The sequence below is a fragment of the Salvelinus fontinalis genome, chromosome 18 (assembly GCF_029448725.1).
Source record: "Salvelinus fontinalis isolate EN_2023a chromosome 18, ASM2944872v1, whole genome shotgun sequence".
NCBI lineage: Eukaryota > Metazoa > Chordata > Actinopteri > Salmoniformes > Salmonidae > Salvelinus > Salvelinus fontinalis.
This window is the reverse complement of record NC_074682.1, coordinates 58,448,403-58,471,601: the sequence shown is the minus strand read 5'-3', so window position 1 is coordinate 58,471,601 and position 23,199 is coordinate 58,448,403. Positions and strand designations below refer to the sequence as shown.

General features: G+C 45.6%; 1 protein-coding gene across 6 annotated transcripts in view; it reads left to right on the top strand.

The window, feature by feature from the left end:
• Positions 1 to 23,199, top strand: part of atp2b2 (ATPase plasma membrane Ca2+ transporting 2) — a gene marked incomplete at its 5' end in the record, with an annotated part of 233,873 nt that overhangs the window by 34,280 nt on the left and 176,394 nt on the right. For all 6 annotated transcript variants that reach the window (XM_055869918.1, XM_055869921.1, XM_055869917.1 and 3 more), the window contains 1 exon segment: positions 21,315 to 21,515. In XM_055869918.1, the coding sequence (XP_055725893.1) occupies positions 21,315 to 21,515 (201 nt within the window).

The following is a 23,199-nucleotide window of genomic DNA, read 5'->3' as shown; positions in this document are numbered from 1 at the left end:
ACAGTCCCGTGTGGCACAACTACTGACACGGAAAACAAACACCCACATACACACACGTGAAACCCCGGCTGCCTAAGTATGATTCTCAATCGGGGACAACGATTGACAGCTGTCTCTGATTGAGAATCATACCAGGCCAAACACCAATTCCCAACATAGAAAATCACACATAGACAACCCACCCAACTCACGCCCTGACCAACTAAATAAATACAAGACAAGGGAAAACAGGTCAGGAACGTGACAGTCACGGGGGCCGGAACATAGTTACAAACAGTTTGTAGACTACAAATTGACAGCAAGAACCCCAAACAAATATAATATTTGATCACATACATCTCTCTATTATGCGTGTGAATACTTTGGAACAGATTTCCAAAATTAAAATCACATGGAGATGATTTGGCTCGCAGGTCTATGCCCTGGGTGGCTGGAATCTTTGGCAATGTTTTGGGGCCTTCCTCTAACACTTCCTGATATAGTGGTCCTGGATGGAAGGTAGCTTGGCTCCGTTGACGTACAACGGCGGTGCAGTTGCCATACCAAGCAGTGATGCAGCCAGTCAAGATGCTCTCGATGGTGTAGCTGTATAACTTTTTGAGGATCCCAAGGGCCCCATGCCAAATCTTTTCAACATCCTTAGCGGGAAGAGACGCTGTCACGACTGTGTGGGTGAGTGTGGACCATGTTACGTCCTTAGTGATGTTGACGCCAAGAAACTTTGAAGCTCTCTACTCGCTCCACTGCTTCCCTGTCGATGTGGATGGGGGCGTGCTCTCTCCTCTTTCTCTCAATCAGCTCCTCCTCCTCCGTCTTAGTGATGAGGGAGAGGTTGTTGTCGTGTAACCACACTGCCAAGTCTCTGACCTCCCAGTAGGCTGTCTCATTGCCATGCGTGATCAGGCCTAACACCTTTGCGTCGTCAGCAAACTTGATGATGGCGTTTGAGTCGTGTGTGGCCACGCGGGTGACAAGGGATTACAGGAGGGGACTAAGCACACGCCCTTGCATCACCTGTGGCCGTCCCGTCAGGAAGTCCAGAATCCAGTTGCAGAGGGAGTTGTTCAGTTCCATGGGTCCTGAACTTTGTGATGAGCTTGGAAGGGGACTATGGTGTTGAACGCTGAGCTGTAGTCAATTAACAGCATTCTCACATAGTTATTTCTCCTCTTGTCCAGGTGGGAGACAGGCAGTGTAATCGGTGGATCTGTTGGGGCGGTATGTGAATTGGAGTGGGTCCAGGGTGTCTGGGATGATGGTGTTAATGTGTGTCATGACCAGCCTTTCAAAGCATTTCATAATTGCAGATGGTAGTGCTACAGGGTAATAGTAATTTATGCAGGTTACCTTGAAGTTCTTGGGAACAGAGACAATGGTGGTCAGCTTGAAACATGTTGGAATTACAGACTGAGACAAGGAGAGATTGAAAATGTCTGTGAAGACACTTGCCAGCTGGTCTGTGCATGCTTTGAGAGCGTGCCCTGGTATCCCATCTGGCCTGATGGACTTGTGATTGTTAACCTGTTTAAACGTTTTAATCACATCAGTCACGGAGAGTGAGATCACACAGTCATCCGGAACGACGGGGGCTTTCACTCAAGACACAGTGTTGTATTCCTCGAAGCGAGCGTAAAAGGCAATTAGCTCGTTTGGGAGTTCTGCATCACCGGGCATCTCACGGCTGGGTTTTCCCTTTGTTATCCGTTATCGTCTGCATGCCCTGCCACATACGACGAGCGTCGGAGCCGGTTTAACAGGATTCCTCCTCCTCCCTCTTACATTGTCCTCGTGCATGTTTTATGTATCGCCTGAGGTTTTAGAGGGCTTTCTTATATGCATACATGACCATTTGACCAGAGCCCTATAGGCACTACTGAAAAGAAGTGCACTATGTAGGGAATAGGATCCTATTTGGACCACATCCTCAGTCAGGCAGACCATCTTTCTGTCCTCCATAATAACCTTCCAGGAATCTCCCTTCCTTCAGTAAAACTGTCTTTCTACCTATTCTCCATCTTGTTTCCTTAACAACCACCCCTGTTGGTAGTAGAGTCTCTAGGTCCAGAATATCTCCGTTCAAGGTTTAAGGATCCGTATATTTTATTGATCTCTGATGACTGTTGAGCTAGAAATACACTGATACATACTGAACATATACCATTTACATTAGAGCTCACACTCAACACATCAAACACCATGTAACTACTGCCTGTCACACCATGTAACTAGTGCCTGTCACACCATGTAACTACTGCCTGTCACACCATGTCACTACTGCCTGTCACACCATGTAACTACTGCCTGTCACACCATGTAACTACTGCCTGTCACATCATGTAACTTCTGCCTGTCACACCATGTAACTAGTGCCTGTCACACCATGTAACTACTGCCTGTCACACCATGTCACTACTGCCTGTCACACCATGTAACTACTGCCTGTCACATCATGTAACTTCTGCCTGTCACACCATGTAACTAGTGCCTGTCACACCATGTCACTACTGCCTGTCACACCATGTAACTACTGCCTGTCACACCATGTAACTACTGCCTGTCACACCATGTAACTACTGCCTGTCACATCATGTAACTTCTGCCTGTCACACCATGTAACTAGTGCCTGTCACACCATGTCACTACTGCCTGTCACACCATGTAACTACTGCCTGTCACACCATGTCACTACTGCCTGTCACACCATGTAGCTACTGCCTGTCACACCATGTAACTACTGCCTGTCACAGTAACTACTGCCTGTCACACCATGTAACTACTGCCTGTCACAGTAACTACTGCCTGTCACACCATGTAACTACTGCCTGTCACACCATGTAACTACTGCCTGTCACACCATGTAACTACTGCCTGTCACACCATGTAACTACTGCCTGTCACAGTAACTACTGCCTGTCACACCATGTAACTACTGCCTGTCACACCATGTAACTACTGCCTGTCACACCATGTAACTACTGCCTGTCACAGTAACTACTGCCTGTCACAGTAACTACTACCTGTCACACCATGTAACTACTGCCTGTCACAGTAACTACTGCCTGTCACAGTAACTACTACCTGTCACACCATGTAACTACTGCCTGTCACAGTAACTACTGCCTGTCACACCATGTAACTACTGCCTGTCACACCATGTAACTACTGCCTGTCACACCATGTAACTACTGCCTGTCACACCATGTAACTACTGCCTGTCACACCATGTCACTACTGCCTGTCACAGTAACTACTGCCTGTCACACCATGTAACTACTGCCTGTCACAGTAACTACTACCTGTCACACCATGTAACTACTGCCTGTCACAGTAACTACTGCCTGTCACACCATGTAACTACTGCCTGTCACAGTAACTACTGCCTGTCACACCATGTAACTACTGCCTGTCACAGTAACTACTACCTGTCACACCATGTAACTACTGCCTGTCACACCATGTAACTACTGCCTGTCACACCATGTAACTACTGCCTGTCACACCATGTAACTACTGCCTGTCACAGTAACTACTGCCTGTCACACTATGTAACTACTGCCTGTCACAGTAACTACTGCCTGTCACACCATGTAACTACTACCTGTCACACCATGTAACTACTGCCTGTCACACCATGTAACTACTGCCTGTCACACCATGTAACTACTGCCTGTCACACCATGTAGCTACTGCCTGTCACACCATGTAACTACTGCCTGTCACACCATGTAACTACTGCCTGTCACACCCTGTAACTACTGTCTGTCACACCATGTAACTACTGCCTGTCACTGTAACTACTGCCTGTCACAGTAACTACTGCCTGTCACACCATGTAACTACTGCCTGTCACAGTAACTACTGCCTGTCACACCATGTAACTACTGCCTGTCACACCATGTAACTACTGCCTGTCACACCATGTAGCTACTGCCTGTCACACCATGTAACTACTGCCTGTCACAGTAACTACTGCCTGTCACACCATGTAACTACTGCCTGTCACACCATGTAACTACTGCCTGTCACACCATGTAACTACTGTCTGTCACACCATGTAACTACTGCCTGTCACACCATGTAACTACTGCCTGTCACAGTAACTACTGCCTGTCACACCATGTAGCTACTGCCTGTCACACCATGTAACTACTGCCTGTCACAGTAACTACTGCCTGTCACAGTAACTACTGCCTGTCACACCATGTAACTACTGCCTGTCACAGTAACTACTGCCTGTCATAGTAACTACTGCCTGTCACAGTAACTACTACCTGTCACACCATGTAACTACTGCCTGTCACACCATGTAACTACTGCCTGTCACACCATGTAACTACTGCCTGTCACACCATGTAACTACTGCCTGTCACAGTAACTACTGCCTGTCACACCATGTAACTACTGCCTGTCACAGTAACTACTGCCTGTCACAGTAACTACTGCCTGTCACAGTAACTACTACCTGTCACACCATGTAACTACTGCCTGTCACACCATGTAACTACTGCCTGTCACACCATGTAACTACTGCCTGTCACACCATGTAACTACTGCCTGTCACACCATGTAACTACTGCCTGTCACACCATGTCACTACTGCCTGTCACAGTAACTACTGTCTGTCACACCATGTAACTACTGCCTGTCACAGTAACTACTGCCTGTCACACCATGTAACTACTGCCTGTCACAGTAACTACTGCCTGTCACACCATGTAACTACTGCCTGTCACAGTAACTACTGCCTGTCACACCATGTAACTACTGCCTGTCACAGTAACTACTGCCTGTCACACCATGTAACTACTGCCTGTCACAGTAACTACTGCCTGTCACACCATGTAACTACTGCCTGTCACAGTAACTACTGTCTGTCACACCATGTAACTACTGCCTGTCACACCATGTAACTACTGCCTGTCACACCATGTAGCTACTGCCTGTCACAGTAACTACTACCTGTCACACCATGTAACTACTGCCTGTCACACCATGTAACTACTGTCTGTCACACCATGTAACTACTGCCTGTCACACCATGTAACTACTGCCTGTCACACCATGTAACTACTGCCTGTCACACCATGTAACTACTGCCTGTCACACCATGTAACTACTGTCTGTCACACCATGTAACTACTGCCTGTCACACCATGTTGCTACTGCCTGTCACACCATGTAGCTACTGCCTGTCACAGTAACTACTGCCTGTCACACCATGTAACTACTGCCTGTCACACCATGTAACTACTGCCTGTCACACCATGTAACTACTGCCTGTCACACCATGTAACTACTGCCTGTCACACCATGTAACTACTGTCTGTCACACCATGTCACTACTGCCTGTCACAGTAACTACTGCCTGTCACACCATGTAACTACTGCCTGTCACAGTAACTACTGCCTGTCACACCATGTAACTACTGCCTGTCACAGTAACTACTACCTGTCACACCATGTAACTACTGCCTGTCACAGTAACTACTGCCTGTCACACCATGTAACTACTGCCTGTCACAGTAACTACTGCCTGTCACACCATGTAACTACTGCCTGTCACACCATGTAACTACTGTCTGTCACACCATGTAACTACTGCCTGTCACACCATGTTGCTACTGCCTGTCACACCATGTAGCTACTGCCTGTCACAGTAACTACTACCTGTCACACCATGTAACTACTGCCTGTCACACCATGTAACTACTGCCTGTCACAGTAACTACTGCCTGTCACAGTAACTACTGCCTGTCACAGTAACTACTGCCTGTCACACCATGTATCTACTGCCTGTCAACATGTTTCTTTTCATTATAGATTAAATGTCTGCTTCCCAAATGGGACCCATAGTTCCCTATGTAGTGCATTGCTGTTGAGAAGGGCCCATGGGGTTCTGGTCAAAAGTAGTGCACTTTGTAGAGTACAGGGTGCCTTTTGGGACATGGTTAATATCGTTTCTCAAGGACACCTGAAGATTGTTTCCCTCTTCATACAAGGATATTCCCCAAGCTCAAAGAGTATTATATCTCCTGTCTTGAATTAACCAGAGCTTAGATATGTAGCTACCTGGAAAAGGTTCTCTCTCTGTATGGTTCTAGAGTTCTATCTCTGTATGGTTCTAGAGTTCCTTCTCTGTATGGTTCTGGAGTTCCTTCTCTGTATGGTTTTAGAGTTCTATCACTGTTTTTTTTCTAGATTTCTATCTCTGTATGGTTCTAGAGTTCCTTCTCTGTATGGTTCTAGAGTTCTTTCTCTGTATGGTTCTAGAGTTCCTTCTCTGTATGGTACTAGATTTATATCTCTGTATGGTTCTAGAGTTCTATCTCTGTATGGTTCTAGAGTTCCTTCTCTGTATGGTTCTAGATTTCTATCTCTGTATGGTTCTAGAGTTCTATCTCTGTATGTTTCTATAGTTCTATCTCTGTATGGTGCTAGAGTTCTATCTCTGTATGGTTCTATAGTTCTATCTCTGTATGGTTCTAGAGTTCTATCTCTGAATGGTTTCAGAGTTCTATCTCTGCATGTGTTCTCAAGTTCCATCATTGTATGGTTCTAGAGTTCTATCTCTGTATGGTTTCAGAGTTCTATCTCTGCATGTGTTGTAGAGTTCCATCACTGTATTGTTCTAGAGTTCTATTTCTGTATGGGTCTAGAGTCATATCTCTTTATGGTTCTAGAGTTCCATCACTGTATGGTTCTAGATTTCTATCTCTGAATGGTTTCATAGTTCTATCTCTGCATGTGTTGTAGAGTTCTATCTCTGCATTTGTTCTAGAGTTCTATCTCTTTATGGCTCTAGAGTTCCATCACTGTATGGTTCTAGAGTTCTCTCTCTCTGCATGTGTTCTAGAGTCATGGTTCTGGTGTACCTGGAAAGAGTTATCTAGCTGCATGGTTCTAGAACACAGAGAATATTCCTGGGAGATCACCAGTGTTTCCATCCAACCATAGGGATCGTGATGTAACCTACTGTATAGCGTTGCCATGGTAATCTATTTTTAGCCACTTGGAAAGAGAAAAAGACAAACTGCTAAAATATGCGATATGGTTCATGCTCACTCTCACATTCAATTCTCCGTCCTCTGGGAATGCTGACAAGTTTTTTTTTAAGGATCACGACTGGGTTAGGTGTGTGAGTGATTTGTCAGACCTGTTTTAGCTAGCCAACCTGCTCTAAATGAGGCTCCACTTCCTCATCGGTGACTTGTCATTATGAGTGTACTGTACTGGTGTCCTGGTGTACTACCCACTGTAATGAGAAGAATCAGTGGCTGAGTACCAAATGGAACCCTAATCCCTATATTAGATACACACTGAATGCATGCTCTCTCTTGGTTTGTATCTGAGCGTACCACCGGTCAATTCTAACTCTATTCTACTAGAAACTAGGTCTATCAGACACTCAGACACCCTGAAATATACACACCTCTCTCTGTCTCTCTCTCTCTCTCTCTCTCTCTCTCTCTCTCTCTGTCTGTCTGTCTGTCTGTCTGTCTGTCTGTCTGTCTGTCTGTCTGTCTGTCTCTGTCTCTGTCTCTGTCGCTCTCTTTCTCTCTCGCGCTCTCGCTCTCGCTCTCGCTCTCTTTTTCTCTCTCTCCTCTGTCTCTCTTCAATTCATCAAGGCTTTATTGGCATGGGAAACGTGTTAGAAATGAACAGTAAACATTGCACTCACAAAGGTTTGAAAATGATAAACATTTCAAGTGTTTTATTTAATCAGTTACAGTATGTACTGTGTTTTAGCGATGTGCAAATAGTTGTAGTAGAAGAAGATAAATAAACAGCTAAATATTTACAATGTTGTTTGTGCTCCTCTGGTTGCCCTTTTTGTCATGGCAACGGGCCACAAACCTTGCTGCTGTGATTTGCACACTGCGGTATTTCACCTAACAGATATGGGAGTTTATCAATGTTTGATTTGTTTTCAAATAATTTGTGCGTCTGCGGGGGAAAAATGTATCTCTAAATGTGTCATACATTTGGCAGGAGGTTAGGAAGTGTAGCTCAGTTTCCACCTCATTTTGTGGACATTGGGTGCATAGCATGTCTTCTCTCGAGAAACAGGTTTGCCTACTGAACCCTTTCTCAATTAAGTTTGGTTCAGTCACAGTGGTCAGGTATTCTGCCACTGTGTATTCTCTGTTTAGGGCCAAATAGTTTTCTAGTTTGCTCTGTTTTTTTTGGTTGATTCTTTCCAGCGTGTCAAATATTTAGCTTTTTGATTTCTCATAATTGGGTTGGGTCTAAATGTGTTTCTGTCCTGGGGCTCTGTGGGTTCTGTTTGTGTTTGTGAACAGAGCCCCAGAACCAGCTGGCTGAGGAGACTCTTCTCTAGATTCATCTCTCTGTAGGTGAGGGCTCTTCTCCAGGTTCATCTCTGTAGGTGAGGGCTCTGAGGGGTCTGTTTGTGTTTGTGAACAGAGTCTCAGAACCAGCTGGCTGAGGAGACTCTTCTCTAGATTCATCTCTCTGTAGGTGAGGGCTCTGAGGGGTCTGTTTGTGTTTGTGAACAGAGTCTCAGAACCAGCTGGCTGAGGGAGACTCTTCTCCAGGTTCATCTCTCTTTCTCTACGTGAGGGATTTGTTGTGTAATGTGTGGCCATCCCTTTCTTTTAGGTGGTTGTAGGATTTAACAGCTATTTTCTTGATTTTCCTAATTCTGCTCTGCATGTTTGGGGTTTTGCATTGCACACAAAGTATATTTTTTGCAGAATTCTGCATGCCGTTTCTCAGTTGGGTGTTTGTCCCATTTTATGAATTATTTAGTTGGTGAGCGGACCCCAGACCTCACAACCATAAAGGGCAATGGGTTCTATAACTGATTGAAGTATTTGTAGCCTGATCCTAATTGGGATGTTGAGTTTTATGTTCCTTCTGATGTGGCGTAGAAGCCCTTCTTTCCGTGTCTCTTAGATCGATGTAGGTATAATCATTGTATTTATTTAACATTTTTTAATTTCCAATCCCCCATATATTTTGGGGGTAAATATATCCATATACATACACGTATGCATACATACACACATATATACACACATACCTATATATACATACATACACACATATATACACACACCTATATATACATACATACACACATATATACACATACCTATATATACATACATATACACATATATACACACATACCTATATATACATACACACACACACACATATATACATACACATACCTATATATACATATATATACACATATATACATACATACCTATATATACATACATATACACACATACCTATATATACATATATATACATATATACACACACATACCTATATATACATACATATACACATATATACACACACATACCTATATACACATATATACACACATATATACATACATACCTATATACACATATATATACACACATATATACATACATACCTATATACACATATATATACACATATATACACACATACCTATATAGACATACATACTTTTTAAAGAATATACCTTTATTATTATTTCCTGCAAACCCTACGACCGATCCCCCAATTGGAGTAAACTAATAAACACTTCTGCTTCTACCTTCAGTTTATACATTTAGTTTATACATCTTATACACATTTTACAGACACAATCTATTTTACAATAGTTATATTTAGTTTGTTTTTAGTCCTTCCTCTATTTCTGATGTCCATCCAGTTTGATTTCTATTTGTAACTGTGCTATTTCACAACATTTCTGAACCTATAGACATTTTACAGATTATTTTTTATAATTCTTTATGTGCTCTAAGGCAACGGTGTCTAGATAGAATTTGTATTTATTTGTCTTGGCTACTGGACCTTTTCTGGAACACCATTATTTTTGTCTTACTGAGATTTACTGTCAGGGTCCAGGTCTGGCAGAATCTGTGCAGAAGATCTAGGTGCTGCTGTAGGCCCTCCTTGGTTGGGGACAGAAGCACCAAACATTAGACATTTGATTTCTGAATCCAAATCAAAGTTTATTTGTCACGTGTGCCGAATACAATAGGTGTAGACCATACAGTGAAATGCTTACTTACAGGCTCTAACCAACAATGCAGTTTTAAGAAAAAAAAGAAAAAAAGAAAGAGATAAGAATAACAAATAATTAAAGAGCAGCAGTAAATAACAATAGTGGGGCAATATACAGGGTGTTACGGTACAGAGTCAATGTGGAGGCTATATACAGGGTGTTACGGTACAGAGTCAATGTGGAGGCTATATACAGGGTGTTACGGTACAGAGTCAATGTGGAGGCTATATACAGGGGGTACCGGTACAGAGTCAATGTGGAGGCTATATACAGGGGGTACCGGTACAGAGTCAATGTGGAGGCTATATACAGGGGGTACCGGTACAGAGTCAATGTGGAGGCTATATACAGGGGGTACTGGTACAGAGTCAATGTGGAGACTATATACAGGGGGTACCGGTACAGAGTCAATGTGGAGACTATATACAGGGGGTACTGGTACAGAGTCAATGTGGAGACTATATACAGGGTATTACGGTACAGAGTCAATGTGGAGGCTATATACAGGGTGTTACGGTACAGAGTCAATGTGGAGGCTATATACAGGGTGTTACGGTACAGAGTCAATGTGGAGGCTATATACAGGGTGTTACATTTACATTTTTACATTTACATTATTTAGCAGACGCTCTTATCCAGAGCGACTTACAAATTGGAAAGTTCATACATATTCATCCTGGTCCCCCCGTGGGAATTGAACCCACAACCCTGGCGTTGCAAGCGCCATGCTCTACCAACTGAGCCACACGGGACAAGAGTTACGGTACAGAGTCAATGTGGAGGCTATATACAGGGTATTACGGTACAGAGTCAATGTGGAGGCTATATACAGGGGGTACAGAGTCAATGTGGAGGCTATATACAGGGGGTACAGAGTCAATGTGGAGGCTATATACAGGGGGGTACCACTACCGAGTCAATGTGGAGGCTATATACAGGGGGTACAGAGTCAATGTGGAGGCTATATACAGGGTGTTACGGTACAGAGTCAATGTGGAGGCTATATACAGGGGGTACAGAGTCAATGTGGAGGCTACATACAGGGGGGTACCAGTACCGAGTCAATGTGGAGGCTATATACAGGGGGTACCGGTACAGAGTCAATGTGGAGGCTGTATACAGGGTGTTACGGTACAGAGTCAATGTGGAGGGGCACCGGTGTCGAGGTAATTGAGGTAATATGTACATGTAGGTAGAGGTAAAGTGACTATACATAGATAATAAACAGAGAGTAGCGCAATGCAAGGAGGACGCAATGCAAATAGTCTGGGTAGCCATTTGATTAACTGTTCAGGAGTCTTATGGCTTGGGGGGTAGAAACTGTTCAGGAGTCTTATGGCTTGGGGGGTAGAAGCCTTTTGGATTTAGACTTAGTGCTCCGGTACTGCTTGCCGTGTGGTAGCAGAGAGAACAGTCTGACTAGGGTGGCTGGAGTCTTTGACAATTTTTAGGGCCTTTCTTTGACACCGCCTGGTATAGAGGTCCTGGATGGCAGGCAGCTTAGCCCCAGTGATGTACTGGGCCGTACGCACTACCCTCTGTCGTGCCTTGCGGTCGGAGGCCGGGCAATTGCCATACCAGGCAGTGATGCAACCCGTCAGGATCCTCTCGATGGTGCAGCTGTAGAACCTTTTGAGGATCTGAGGACCCATGCCAAACCTTTTCAGTCTCCTGAGGGGGAATAGGTTTTGTCGTGCCCTCTTCACAACTGTCTTGGTGTGCTTGGACCATGTTCGTTTGTTGGTGATGTGGACACCAAGGAACATGAAGCTCTCAACCTGCTCCACTACAGCCCCGTCGATGAGAATGGGGGCGTGCTCGGTCCTCCTTTTCCTGTAGTCCACAATCATCTCCTTTGTCTTGATCATGTTGAGGGAGAGGTTGTTATTCTGGTACCACACGGTCAGGTCTCTGACCTCCCTAGAAGAAGTCTCATCGTTGTCGGTGTTCTGGCCTACCACTGTTGTGTCGTCAGCAAACTTAATGATGGTGTTGGAGTCGTGCCTGGCCGTGGAGTCATGAGTGAACAAAGAGTACAGGAGGGAACTGAGCACGAACCCCTGAGGGGCCCCGTGTTGAGGATCAGCGTGGCAGATGTATTGTTACCTACCCTCACCACCTGGGGGCGGCCCGTCAGGAAGTCCAGGATCCAGTTGCAGAGGGAGGTGTTTAGTCCCAGGATCCTTAGCTTAGTGATGAGCTTTGAGGGCACTATGGTGTTGAACGCTGAGCTGTAGTCAATGAACAGCATTCTCACATAGGTGATCCTTTTGTCCAGGTGGGAAAGGGCAGTGTGGAGTGCGATAGAGATTACATCATCTGTGGATCTGTTGGGGCGGTATGCAAATTGGAGTGGGTCTAGAGTTTCTGGTAAAATAGTGTTAATGTGAGCCTTTTACGAGGCTTTCAAAGCATTTAATGGCTACAGATGTGTGTTAAAGTTACCTTAATGTTCTTGGGCGCAGGTACTATGGTGGTGTGCTTGAAACATGTTGGTATTACAGACTCGGACAGGGAGAGTTTGAACATGTTAGTGAAGACACTTGCCCATTGGTCAGCACATGCTCGGAGTACACGTCCTGGTGAATGTTGACCCGTTTAAAGGTCTTACTCACATCGGCTGTGGAGAGTGTGATCACACAGTCATCCGGAACAGCTGATGCTCTCATGCATGTTTCAGTGTTACTTGCAATTGTAATTTGCTCGTCTGGTAGGCTTGTGTCACTGGGCAGCTTCCCTTTGTAGTTTTGTAATAGTTTGCAGGCCCTGCCACATCCGACGAGCGTCAGAGCCGGTGTAGTACTATCTGATCTTAGTCCTGTATTGACACTTTGCCTGTTTGTTGGTTCGTCGTAGGGCATAGCGGGATTTCTTATATGATTTCTTTCTTATAAGCTTCCTTGTTCGAGTCCTGCTCCTTGAAAGCAGCAGCTCTACCCTTTTGCTGTGTGTGTGTGTGTGTGTGTGTGTGTGTGTGTGTGTGTGTGTGTGTGTGTGTGTGTGTGTGTGTGTGTGTGTGTGTGTGTGTGTGTGTGTGTGTGTGTGTGTGTGTGTGTGTGTGTGTGTGTGTGTGTCTGTGTATTCTGTCTGGGCTGTATGGTGGTGTGTGTGTGATGCTCCCCACTGCTATGACCAGAGAAGAGTCTCGGCACGTGGCACGGTATGTGTGTGTGTACGTGTGTTCACACGGTGGTGTGATGATGTGTGTGTGTTCTCATGTGGTCCTGTGTGTGTCTGTTTTGAGACATCAATGTGCTTCTATCTCTTCTCACACAGAGCAAGACAATTAAAAACGGAATGCTTAATGAGTCTATATATAACTGTAGTATTTAGAACACGGGCTGGTGGGAATTCTACCGTTCTAACACCTCTCTCTCTCTCTCTCTCTCTCTCTCTCACTCTCCCCCTCACACATTCACTCTCTCTCTTTTTCTCTCTTTTTTTTCACTCTCTCTCTCTCTCACTTGCTGTTCTCAGCCTCAGACATGACCCTCACTGATCCCCTTCTCCTTTATCTCTGCTGCTTCTCATTTTATTGCTTTCTTGTCTTCTCTATCACTTTCTCTATCACTATCTATATCACTTTCTCTATCACTATCTATATCACTTTCTATATCACTTTCTCTATCACTATCTATATCACTTTCTCTATCACTATCTATGTCACTTTCTCTATCACTATCACTATATTTATCACTATCTCTATCACTAACTCTATCACTATCTCTATCACTATCTCTATCACTAACTCTATCACTATCTCTATCTCTATCACTATCTCTATCACTAACTCTATCACTATCTCTATCTCTATCACTATCTCTATCACTAACTCTATCACTATCTCTATCTCTATCACTATCTCTATCACTTTCTATATCTATATCACTATCTCTATCACTATCACTATCTCTATCACTTTCTATCTCTCTATCTCTATCACTTTCTCTATCACGATCACTATCTCTATCACTATCACTATCTCTATCACTTTCTATCTCTCTATCTCTATCACTTTCTCTATCACAATCACTTTCTCTATCACTATCTCTATTTCTATCACTATCTCTATCTCTATCACTATCTATATCACTTTCTCTATCACTATCACTATCTCTATCACTTTCTATCTCTCTATCTCTATCACTTTCTCTATCACGATCACTATCTATATCACTTTCTATATCACTTTCTCTATCACTATCACTATAACTTTCTCTATCACTATCACTATCTCTATCACTTTCTATATCTACATCTCTATCTCTATCACTATCTCTATCACTTTCTATATATATATCACTATCTCTATCACAATCACTTTCTCTATCACTATCTCTATTTCTATCACTATCTCTATCTCTATCACTATCACTATAACTTTCTCTATCACTATCACTATCTCTATCACTTTCTATATCTACATCTCTATCTCTATCACTATCTCTATCACTTTCTATATCTATATCACTTTCTCTATCACTATCACTTTCTCTATCACTTTCTATATCTATATCTCCAACTCTATCACTTTCTCTATCACTTCCTCTATCACTTTCTCTATCACATTCTCTATCTCTATCACTATCGCTATCACTATCACTATCTATATCACTTTCTATGTCACTTTCTCTATCTCTATCACTTTCTCTATCACTATCTCTATCACTATCTCTATCTATATCTCTATCACTATCTCTATCACTATCACTATCATGTTCTCTATCTCTATCACTTTCTCTATCACTATCTCTATCTATATCTCTATCACTATCTCTATCACTATCTCTATCTCTATCACTATCATGTTCTCTTTCTCTATCACTATCTCTATCACTATCTCTATCACTATCTCTATCACTATCACTTTCTATATCTCTACCTCTATCTCTATCACTTTCTATATCTCTATCACTATCTCTATCGCTATCACTATCTCTATCACTATCTCTATCGCTATCACTATCTCTATCGCTATCTCTATCGCTATCACTATCTCTATCGCTATCACTATCTCTATCTATTTCTCTATCACAATTTATATCACTATTTCTTTCTCTATCACTATCTACAGTTATATCATTATCACTATCTCCATCTCTTGCACTCTCTGTATATCTATACTGTCACTATCTCTATCTCTATCATTATCTCTATCTTTATCACTATCACTTTCTCTACCTCTATAAAATAAAAAATAATATCAAGTGTGGAAGAAATGTTCTTGCTGGAGTCTTTCTTACAGCTATGAAACAGAAAACCAATGTGTTGGAACACGGTAACAGCTTTATTTTTTAATGACGACAAAAAAATAAAATAACAAAATACCCCAACAACTGTATGTGATATAAAAGACGTGCGGTCCAATGATGAAAGCATCAGTAGCTTAAACGTTATTATAACCGCCAAGTGGTCTGGATAAATAGTGAAACAGAAATAATAATAATACTGGCATCATAGTTAAACTGGCGATATGACAGCAGTCAAAAAGAATTGTCCGTTGTTTGCTCCGTTCATCTCTCCCTCGATCCTGACTAGTCTCCCAGTCCCTGCTGCTGAAAAACATCCCCATAGTATGATGTCAACTCGTGCCTAGATGGCGTCCATCTTCAACACCATCGGTTGCATTTCATTTTGCTGTTAGCCCTTGTCCTAACAGTTGACGCAATTTTCCTTTCCCTTTGCTTGACACACTTTGACATACCTTTGTTTTGGTTGTAGTGCGTATGATAGTCTCTGGTTTTCTCTTTATTGTCTTCTTGTCATTCTTCAGCGCCGGCTACTCAACAACGGCTGTGCAGGTGTCTTATTTTGCACAGAGGGCGGGAACTCCCGTCTCAATTTGTTCATGGTGCCGGCGCCAGACTTGTTTTCTTTGCAAGCAATTTGTTCACCAATGAGAGTGAAGTGAAGGAATTTGTCCCATGGTGACATTTCTCCCCTTGCCGACATAAGATCTCTGACACTTGCTCACCTGGTGCACCAATGGAGATATTTTCCCAGATGTTGAAAGCCATTCGGCAACAGAATGACCCGCCCTGTTGTTAATTCACAATTGGTGATAACATACGGTGCATTCGGAAAGTATTCAGACCCCTTGACTTTTTCCACATTTTGTTACGTTACAGCCTTATTCTAAAGTGGATTACATTTTTAAAAATCCTCATCAATCTACACACAAAACCCCATAATGACAAAGCAAAAACTGTTTTTTGAAAAATGTATTAAAAATTTCAAAAACATATTTACATAAGTTTTTAGACCCTTTGCTATGAGACTCGAAATTGAGCTCAGGCGCATCCTGTTTCCATTGATCATCCTTGATGATTATACAACATGATTGGAGTCCACCTGTGGTAAATTCAATTGACTGGACATGATTTGGAAAGGCACACACCTGTCTGTCTATATAAGGTCCCACAGTTGACAGTGCATGTCAGAGCAAAAACCAAGGCTTGAGGTCGAAGGAATTGTCCGTAGAGCTCAGAGACAGGATTGTGTCGAGGCACAGATCTGGGGAAGGGTACCAAAAACTGTCTGCAACATTGAAGGTCCCCAAGAACACAGTGGCCTCCATCATTGTTAAATGGAAGAAGTTTAGAACCACCAAGACTCTTCCTAGAGCTGGCCGCTCGGCCAAACTGAATAATCAGGGGAGAAGGGCCTTGGTCAGAATCCGATGGTCACTCTGACAGAGCTCCAGAGTAGTTCCTCTGTGGAGATGGGAGAAACTTACAGAAGGACAACCATCACTGCAGCACTCCACCAATCAGGCCTTTATGGTAGAGTGGCCAGACGGAAGTCACTCCTCAGTAAAAGGCACATGACCGCCTGCTTGGATTTTGCGGAAAGGCACCTAAAGACTCTCAGACCATGAGAAACAAGATTCTCTGGTCTGATGAAACCACGATTGAACTCTTTGGCCTGAATGCTAAGCATCATGTCTGGAGGAAACCTGGCACCATCCCTACGGTGAAGCATGGTGGTGGCAGCATCATGCTGTGGGAATGTTTTACAGCGGCAGGGATTGGGAGACTAGTCAGGATCGAGGGAAAGATGAACGGAGCAAAGTACAGATTGATCCTTGATGAAAACCTGTTGGAGCAGAGAAGGAGCAGAGCAGGCCCTACTGTTGGAGAAGGAGCAGAGCAGGCCCTACTGTTGGAGAAGGAGCAGAGCAGGCCCTACTGTTGGAGAAGGAGCAGAGAAGGCCCTACTGTTAGAGAAGGAGCAGAGAAGGCCCCACTGTTGGAGAAGGAGCAGAGAAGGCCCTACTGTTGGAGAAGGAGCAGAGCAGGCCCCACTGTTGGAGAAGGAGGGGAGCAGGCCCTACTGTTGGGAGAAGGAGGGGAGCAGGCCCTACTGTTGGATAAGGAGGGGTGCAGGCCCTACTGTTGGAGAAGGAGGGGAGCAGGCCCTACTGTTGGAGAAGGATGGGAGCAGGCCCTACTGTTGGAGAAGGAGGGGAGCAGGCCCTACTGTTGAAGAAGGAGCAGAGCAGGCCCTACTGTTGGAGAAGGAGGGGAGCACGCCCTACTGTTGGAGAAGGAGGGGAGCAGGCCCTACTGTTGGAGAAGGATGGGAGCAGGCCCTACTGTTGGAGAAGGAGGGGAGCAGGCCCTACTATTGGAGAAGGAGGGGAGCAGGCCCTACTGTTGGAGAAGGAGGGGAGCAGGCCCTACTGTTGGGAGAAGGAGGGGAGCAGGCCCTACTGTTGGGAGAAGGAGGGGAGCAGGCCCTACTGTTGGAGAAGGAGGGGAGCAGGCCCTACTGTTGGAGAAGGAGCGGAGCAGGCCCTACTGTTGGAGAAGGAGGGGAGCAGGCCCTACTGTTGGAGAAGGAGCAGAGCAGGCCCTACTGTTGGAGAAGGAGCGGAGCAGGCCCTACTGTTGGAGAAGGAGCGGAGCAGGCCCTACTGTTGAAGAAGGAGCGGAGCAGGCCCTACTGTTGGAGAAGGAGGGGAGCAGGCCCTACTGTTGGAGAAGGAGGGGAGCAGGCCCTACTGTTGGAGAAGGAGGGGAGCAGGCCCTACTGTTGGAGAAGGAGGGGAGCAGGCCCTACTGTTGGAGAAGGAGGGGAGCAGGCCCTACTGTTGGAGAAGGAGGGGAGCAGGCCCTACTGTAGGGAGAAGGAGCAGAGCAGGCCCTACTGTTGGAGAAGGAGGGGAGCTGGCCCTACTGTTGGGAGAAGGAGGGGGGCAGGCCCTACTGTTGGGAGAAGGAGGGGAGAAGGCCCTACTGTTGGGAGAAGGAGGGGAGCAGGCCCTACTGTTGGGAGAAGGAGGGGAGCAGGCCCTACTGTTGGGAGAAGGAGGGGACCAGGCCCTACTGTGGGGAGAAGGAGGGGACCAGGCCCTACTGTGGGGAGAAGGAGCAGAGCAGGCCCTACTGTTGGAGAAGGAGGGGTGCAGGCCCTACTGTAGGGAGAAGGAGGGGAGCAGGCCCTACTGTGGGGAGAAGGAGGGGGGCAGGCCCTACTGTGGGGAGAAGGAGGGGAGCAGGCCCTACTGTAGGGAGAAGGAGGGGAGCAGGCCCTACTGTAGGGAGAAGGAGGGGAGCAGGCTCTACTGTTAGAGAAGGAGGGGAGCAGGCCCTACTGTTGGAGAAGGAGGGGAGCAGGCCCTACTGTTGGAGAAGGAGCAGAGCAGGCCCTACTGTTGGAGAAGGAGGGGAGCAGGCCCTACTGTTGGAGAAGGAGGGGGGCAGGCCCTACTGTTGGAGAAGGAGCGGAGCAGGCCCTACTGTTGGAGAAGGAGGGGAGCAGGCCCTACTGTTGGAGAAGGAGCAGAGCAGGCCCTACTGTTGGAGAAGGAGGGGAGCAGGCCCTACTGTTGGAGAAGGAGCGGAGCAGGCCCTACTGTTGGATAGGAGGGGAGCAGGCCCTACTGTTGGAGAAGGAGGGGAGCAGGCCCTACTGTTGGAGAAGGAGGGGAGCAGGCACTTCTGTTGGAGAAGGAGGGCGCAGGCCCTACTGTTGGAGAAGGAGCGGAGCAGGCCCTATTGTTGGAGAAGGAGGAGAGCAGGCCCTACTGTTGGAGAAGGAGGGGGGCAGGCCCTACTGTTGGAGAAGGAGGGGAGCAGGCCCTACTGTTGGAGAAGGAGGGGAGCAGGTCCTACTGTAGGGAGAAGGAGGGGAGCAGGCCCTACTGTTGGAGAAGGAGGGGAGCAGGCCCTACTGTTGGAGAAGGAGGGGAGCAGGCCCTACTGTTGGAGAAGGAGCGGAGCAGGCCCTACTGTAGGGAGAAGGAGCGGAGCAGGCCCTACTGTTGGAGAAGGAGGGGAGCAGGCCCTACTGTTGGAGAAGGATCAGAGCAGGCCCTACTGTTGGAGAAGGAGGGGAGCAGGCCCTACTGTTGGAGAAGGAGCGGAGCAGGCCCTACTGTTGGAGAAGGAGGGGAGCAGGCCCTACTGTTGGAGAAGGAGCAGAGCAGGCCCTACTGTTGGAGAAGGAGGGGGGCAGGCCCTACTGTTGGAGAAGGAGGGGCAACGGGGGAAAACCATTCAAAAAATCACATGCCCTCCTAAAACTGGTTGTGTTTGTTGTGGGTGGTTGGTGTTTATGATATTGACAGTATGGTATATAGTTTTATTTAGTAAAGACGATGGACGGAGGGGAGCAGTCAAAATGTGTTATTCACGGCAGTCTGATAACTCTCATAATAACACCGTTAGTTAATCACTGAAATGTGCTAAAAGCAGCCAGCCTGGGCTAACACTAACCGTGCGTTGTTGGTTGGCAAACAGACACACGTCATTGGAGCACAGCTGGCTGGGTGGACAGGCTAAAACACGGGCCACCAATCCTGTTTATCACAGTCCAGGACAACCAGACGTTGTCGGGGTACCCACATTGATCCAGACGCTGCTCAGTTTGACCCGGTCCAGTATCCTCATTCCAGTGGATAGTCTTGTGTTGTAACTGTCAAGTCTTCTTTGTGAGAAATTTGGAAATCAAGGTTGGTGTATGGGTGGTTGGTGTGTGGGTGGTTTGTGTGTGGGTGGTGTGTGGGTGTGTGGGTGGTTGTGTATGGGTGGTTGGTGTGTGGGTGGTTGGTGTGTGGGTGGTTGGTGCATGGGTGGTTGGTGTGTGTGGGTGGTTGGTGTGTGGGTGGTTGGCGTATGGGTGGTTTGCGTATGGGTGGTTGGTGTGTGGGTGGTTGGTGTATGGGTGGTTGGTGTATGGGTGGTTATGTATGGGTGGTATGTGTATGGGTGGTTGGTGTGTGGGTGGTTGGTGCGTGGATGGTTGGTGTATGGGTGGTTGGTGTATGGGTGGTTTGTGTGTGGGTCGTTTGTGCGGTTGGTGTGTGTGTGTGGGTGGTGTGTGTGGGTGGTGTGTGCGTGGGTGGTGTGTGTGTGGGTGGTTGGTGTGTGGGTGGTTTGTGTGTGGGTGGTTTGTGTCTGGGTGGTTGGTGTATGGGTGGTTGGTGTGTGGGTGGTTGGTGTATGGGTGGTTGGTGTATGGGTGGTTGGTGTATGGGTGGTTGGTTGGTGTGTGTGGGTGGTTGGTGTGTGGGTGGTTGGTGTATGGGTGGTTTGTGTGTGGGTGGTTGGTTGGTGCATGGGTGGTGTGTGTGTGGGTGGTTGGTGTATGGGTGTTTGGTGTGTGTGGGTGGTTGGTGTGTGGGTAGTTGGTGCATGGGTGGTTTGTGTGTGGGTGGTTGGTGTGTGGGTGGTGTGTGGGTGGTTGGTGTGTGGGTGGTTGGTGTAGGGTGGTTGGTGTGTGGGTGGTAGGTGTGTGGGTGGTAGGTGTGTGGGTGGTAGGTGTGTGGGTGGGTGGGTGGTTGTTGTGTGGGTGGTTGGTGTGTGTGTGGGGGGGGTGGTGTGTGTGTGTGGTTGGTGTATGGGTGGTTGGTGTATGGATGGTGTGTGGGTGGGTGGTTGGTGTATGGGTGGTTGGTGTGTGGGTGGTGTGTGTGTGGGTGGTTGGTGTATGGGTGGTTGGTGTGTGGGTGGTTGGTGTGTGGTTGGTTTGTGTGTGGGTGGTTGGTGTATGGGTGGTTGGTGTATGGGTGGTTTGTGTGTGGGTGGTTGGTGTGTGGGTGGTTGGTGTGTGGGTGGTTGGTGTGTGGTTGGTGTGTAGAAGTGTATGGCTGGTTTGTGTGTGTTCTCTAGTACAGTGTGTGTGGAGGAGACCAGACAGTGTATTGTCATGTGTGTATGATAATTTGTAGCTTTTTCTATGAGAGAGAGAGAGAGATGATTTGTACATATGTAGATGTCATTTGTACAATAGTTACATTTAATTCAATTGTTATTTCTTTCTCCAAAACAGGTTTAACAGGAGATGTAACTGACCTAGATAAGAGGAAAGAAGTGTATGGTGAAAACCTGATACCTCCGAAGAAGCCAAAGACCTTTCTCCAGTTAGTATGGGAGGCCCTGCAGGACGTGACTCTGATCATCCTGGAGGTGGCCGCTTTGATCTCTCTGGGACTGTCCTTCTATCAGCCTCCGGGAGGGGACAGCGGAGAGTGTGAGTACTGACACACACACACACACGTATACGCAAACAGACACATATATTAACACACATTCAGTATGCAGACACACACCTAAGCACGCTCCTCGAAAGCCAAGGAACATCTGGGTATGAGCCAAGGAACATCTGGGTATGAGTCAAGGAACATCTGGGTATGAGCCAAGGAAGATCTGGGTATGAGCCAAGGGAGATCTGGGTATGGGCCAAGGGAGATCTGGGTATGAGCCAAGGAACATCTGGGTATGAGCCAAGGAACATCTGGGTATGAGCCAAGGAAGATCTGGGTATGAGCCAAGGAAGATCTGGGTATGAGCCAAGGAAGATCTGGGTATGAGCCAAGGAACATCTGGTGGGGGGGGGGGGGGGGGGGGGGGGGTTCTGCTACACAGCATTGTATAGTAGAACAGTAGAACACAATGCTGTACATTAGAACACAATGCTGTATAGTAGAACACAATGCTGTATAGTAGAACACAATGCTGTATAGTAGAACACAATGCTGTATAGTAGAACACAATGCTGTATAGTAGAACACAATGCTGTATAGTAGAACACAATGCTGTATAGTAGAACACAATGCTGTATAGTAGAACACAATGCTGTATAGTAGAACACAATGATGTATAGTAGAACACAATGCTGTATAGTAGAACACAATGCTGTGTAGTAGAACACAATGCTGTATAGTAGAACACAATGCTGTGTAGTAGAACACAATGCTGTATAGTAGAACACAATGCTGTATAGTAGAACACAATGCTGTATAGTAGAACACAATGCTGTATAGTAGAACACAATGCTGTATAGTAGAACACAATGCTGTATAGTAGAACACAATGCTGTATAGTAGAACACAATGCTGTATAGTAGAACACAATGCTGTATAGTAGAACACAATGTGGTGTAGTAGAACACAATGCTGTATAGTAGAACACAATGCTGTATAGTAGAACACAATGCTGTACAGTAGAACACAATGCTGTATAGTAGAACACAATGCTGTATAGTAGAACACAATGCTGTATAGTAGAACACAATGCTGTATGGTAGAACAGTAGAACACAATGCTGTATAGTAGAACACAATGCTGTACAGTAGAACACAATGCTGTATAGTAGAACACAATGCTGTATAGTAGAACACAATGCTGTATAGTAGAACACAATGCTGTATAGTAGAACACAATGCTGTATAGTAGAACACAATGCTGTATAGTAGAACACAATGCTGTGTAGTAGAACACAATGCTGTATAGTAGAACACAATGCTGTGTAGTAGAACACAATGCTGTATAGTAGAACACAATGCTGTATAGTAGAACACAATGCTGTACATTAGAACACAATGCTGTATAGTAGAACACAATGCTGTATAGTAGAACAGTAGAACACAATGCTGTATAGTAGAACACAATGCTGTATAGTAGAACACAATGCTGTATAGTAGAACACAATGCTGTATAGTAGAACACAATGCTGTATAGTAGAACACAATGCTGTATAGTAGAACACAATGCTGTATAGTAGAACACAATGCTGTATAGTAGAACAGTAGAACACAATGCTGTATAGTAGAACACAATGCTGTATAGTAGAACACAATGCTGTATAGTAGAACACAATGCTGTATAGTAGAACACAATGCTGTATAGTAGAACACAATGCTGTATAGTAGAACA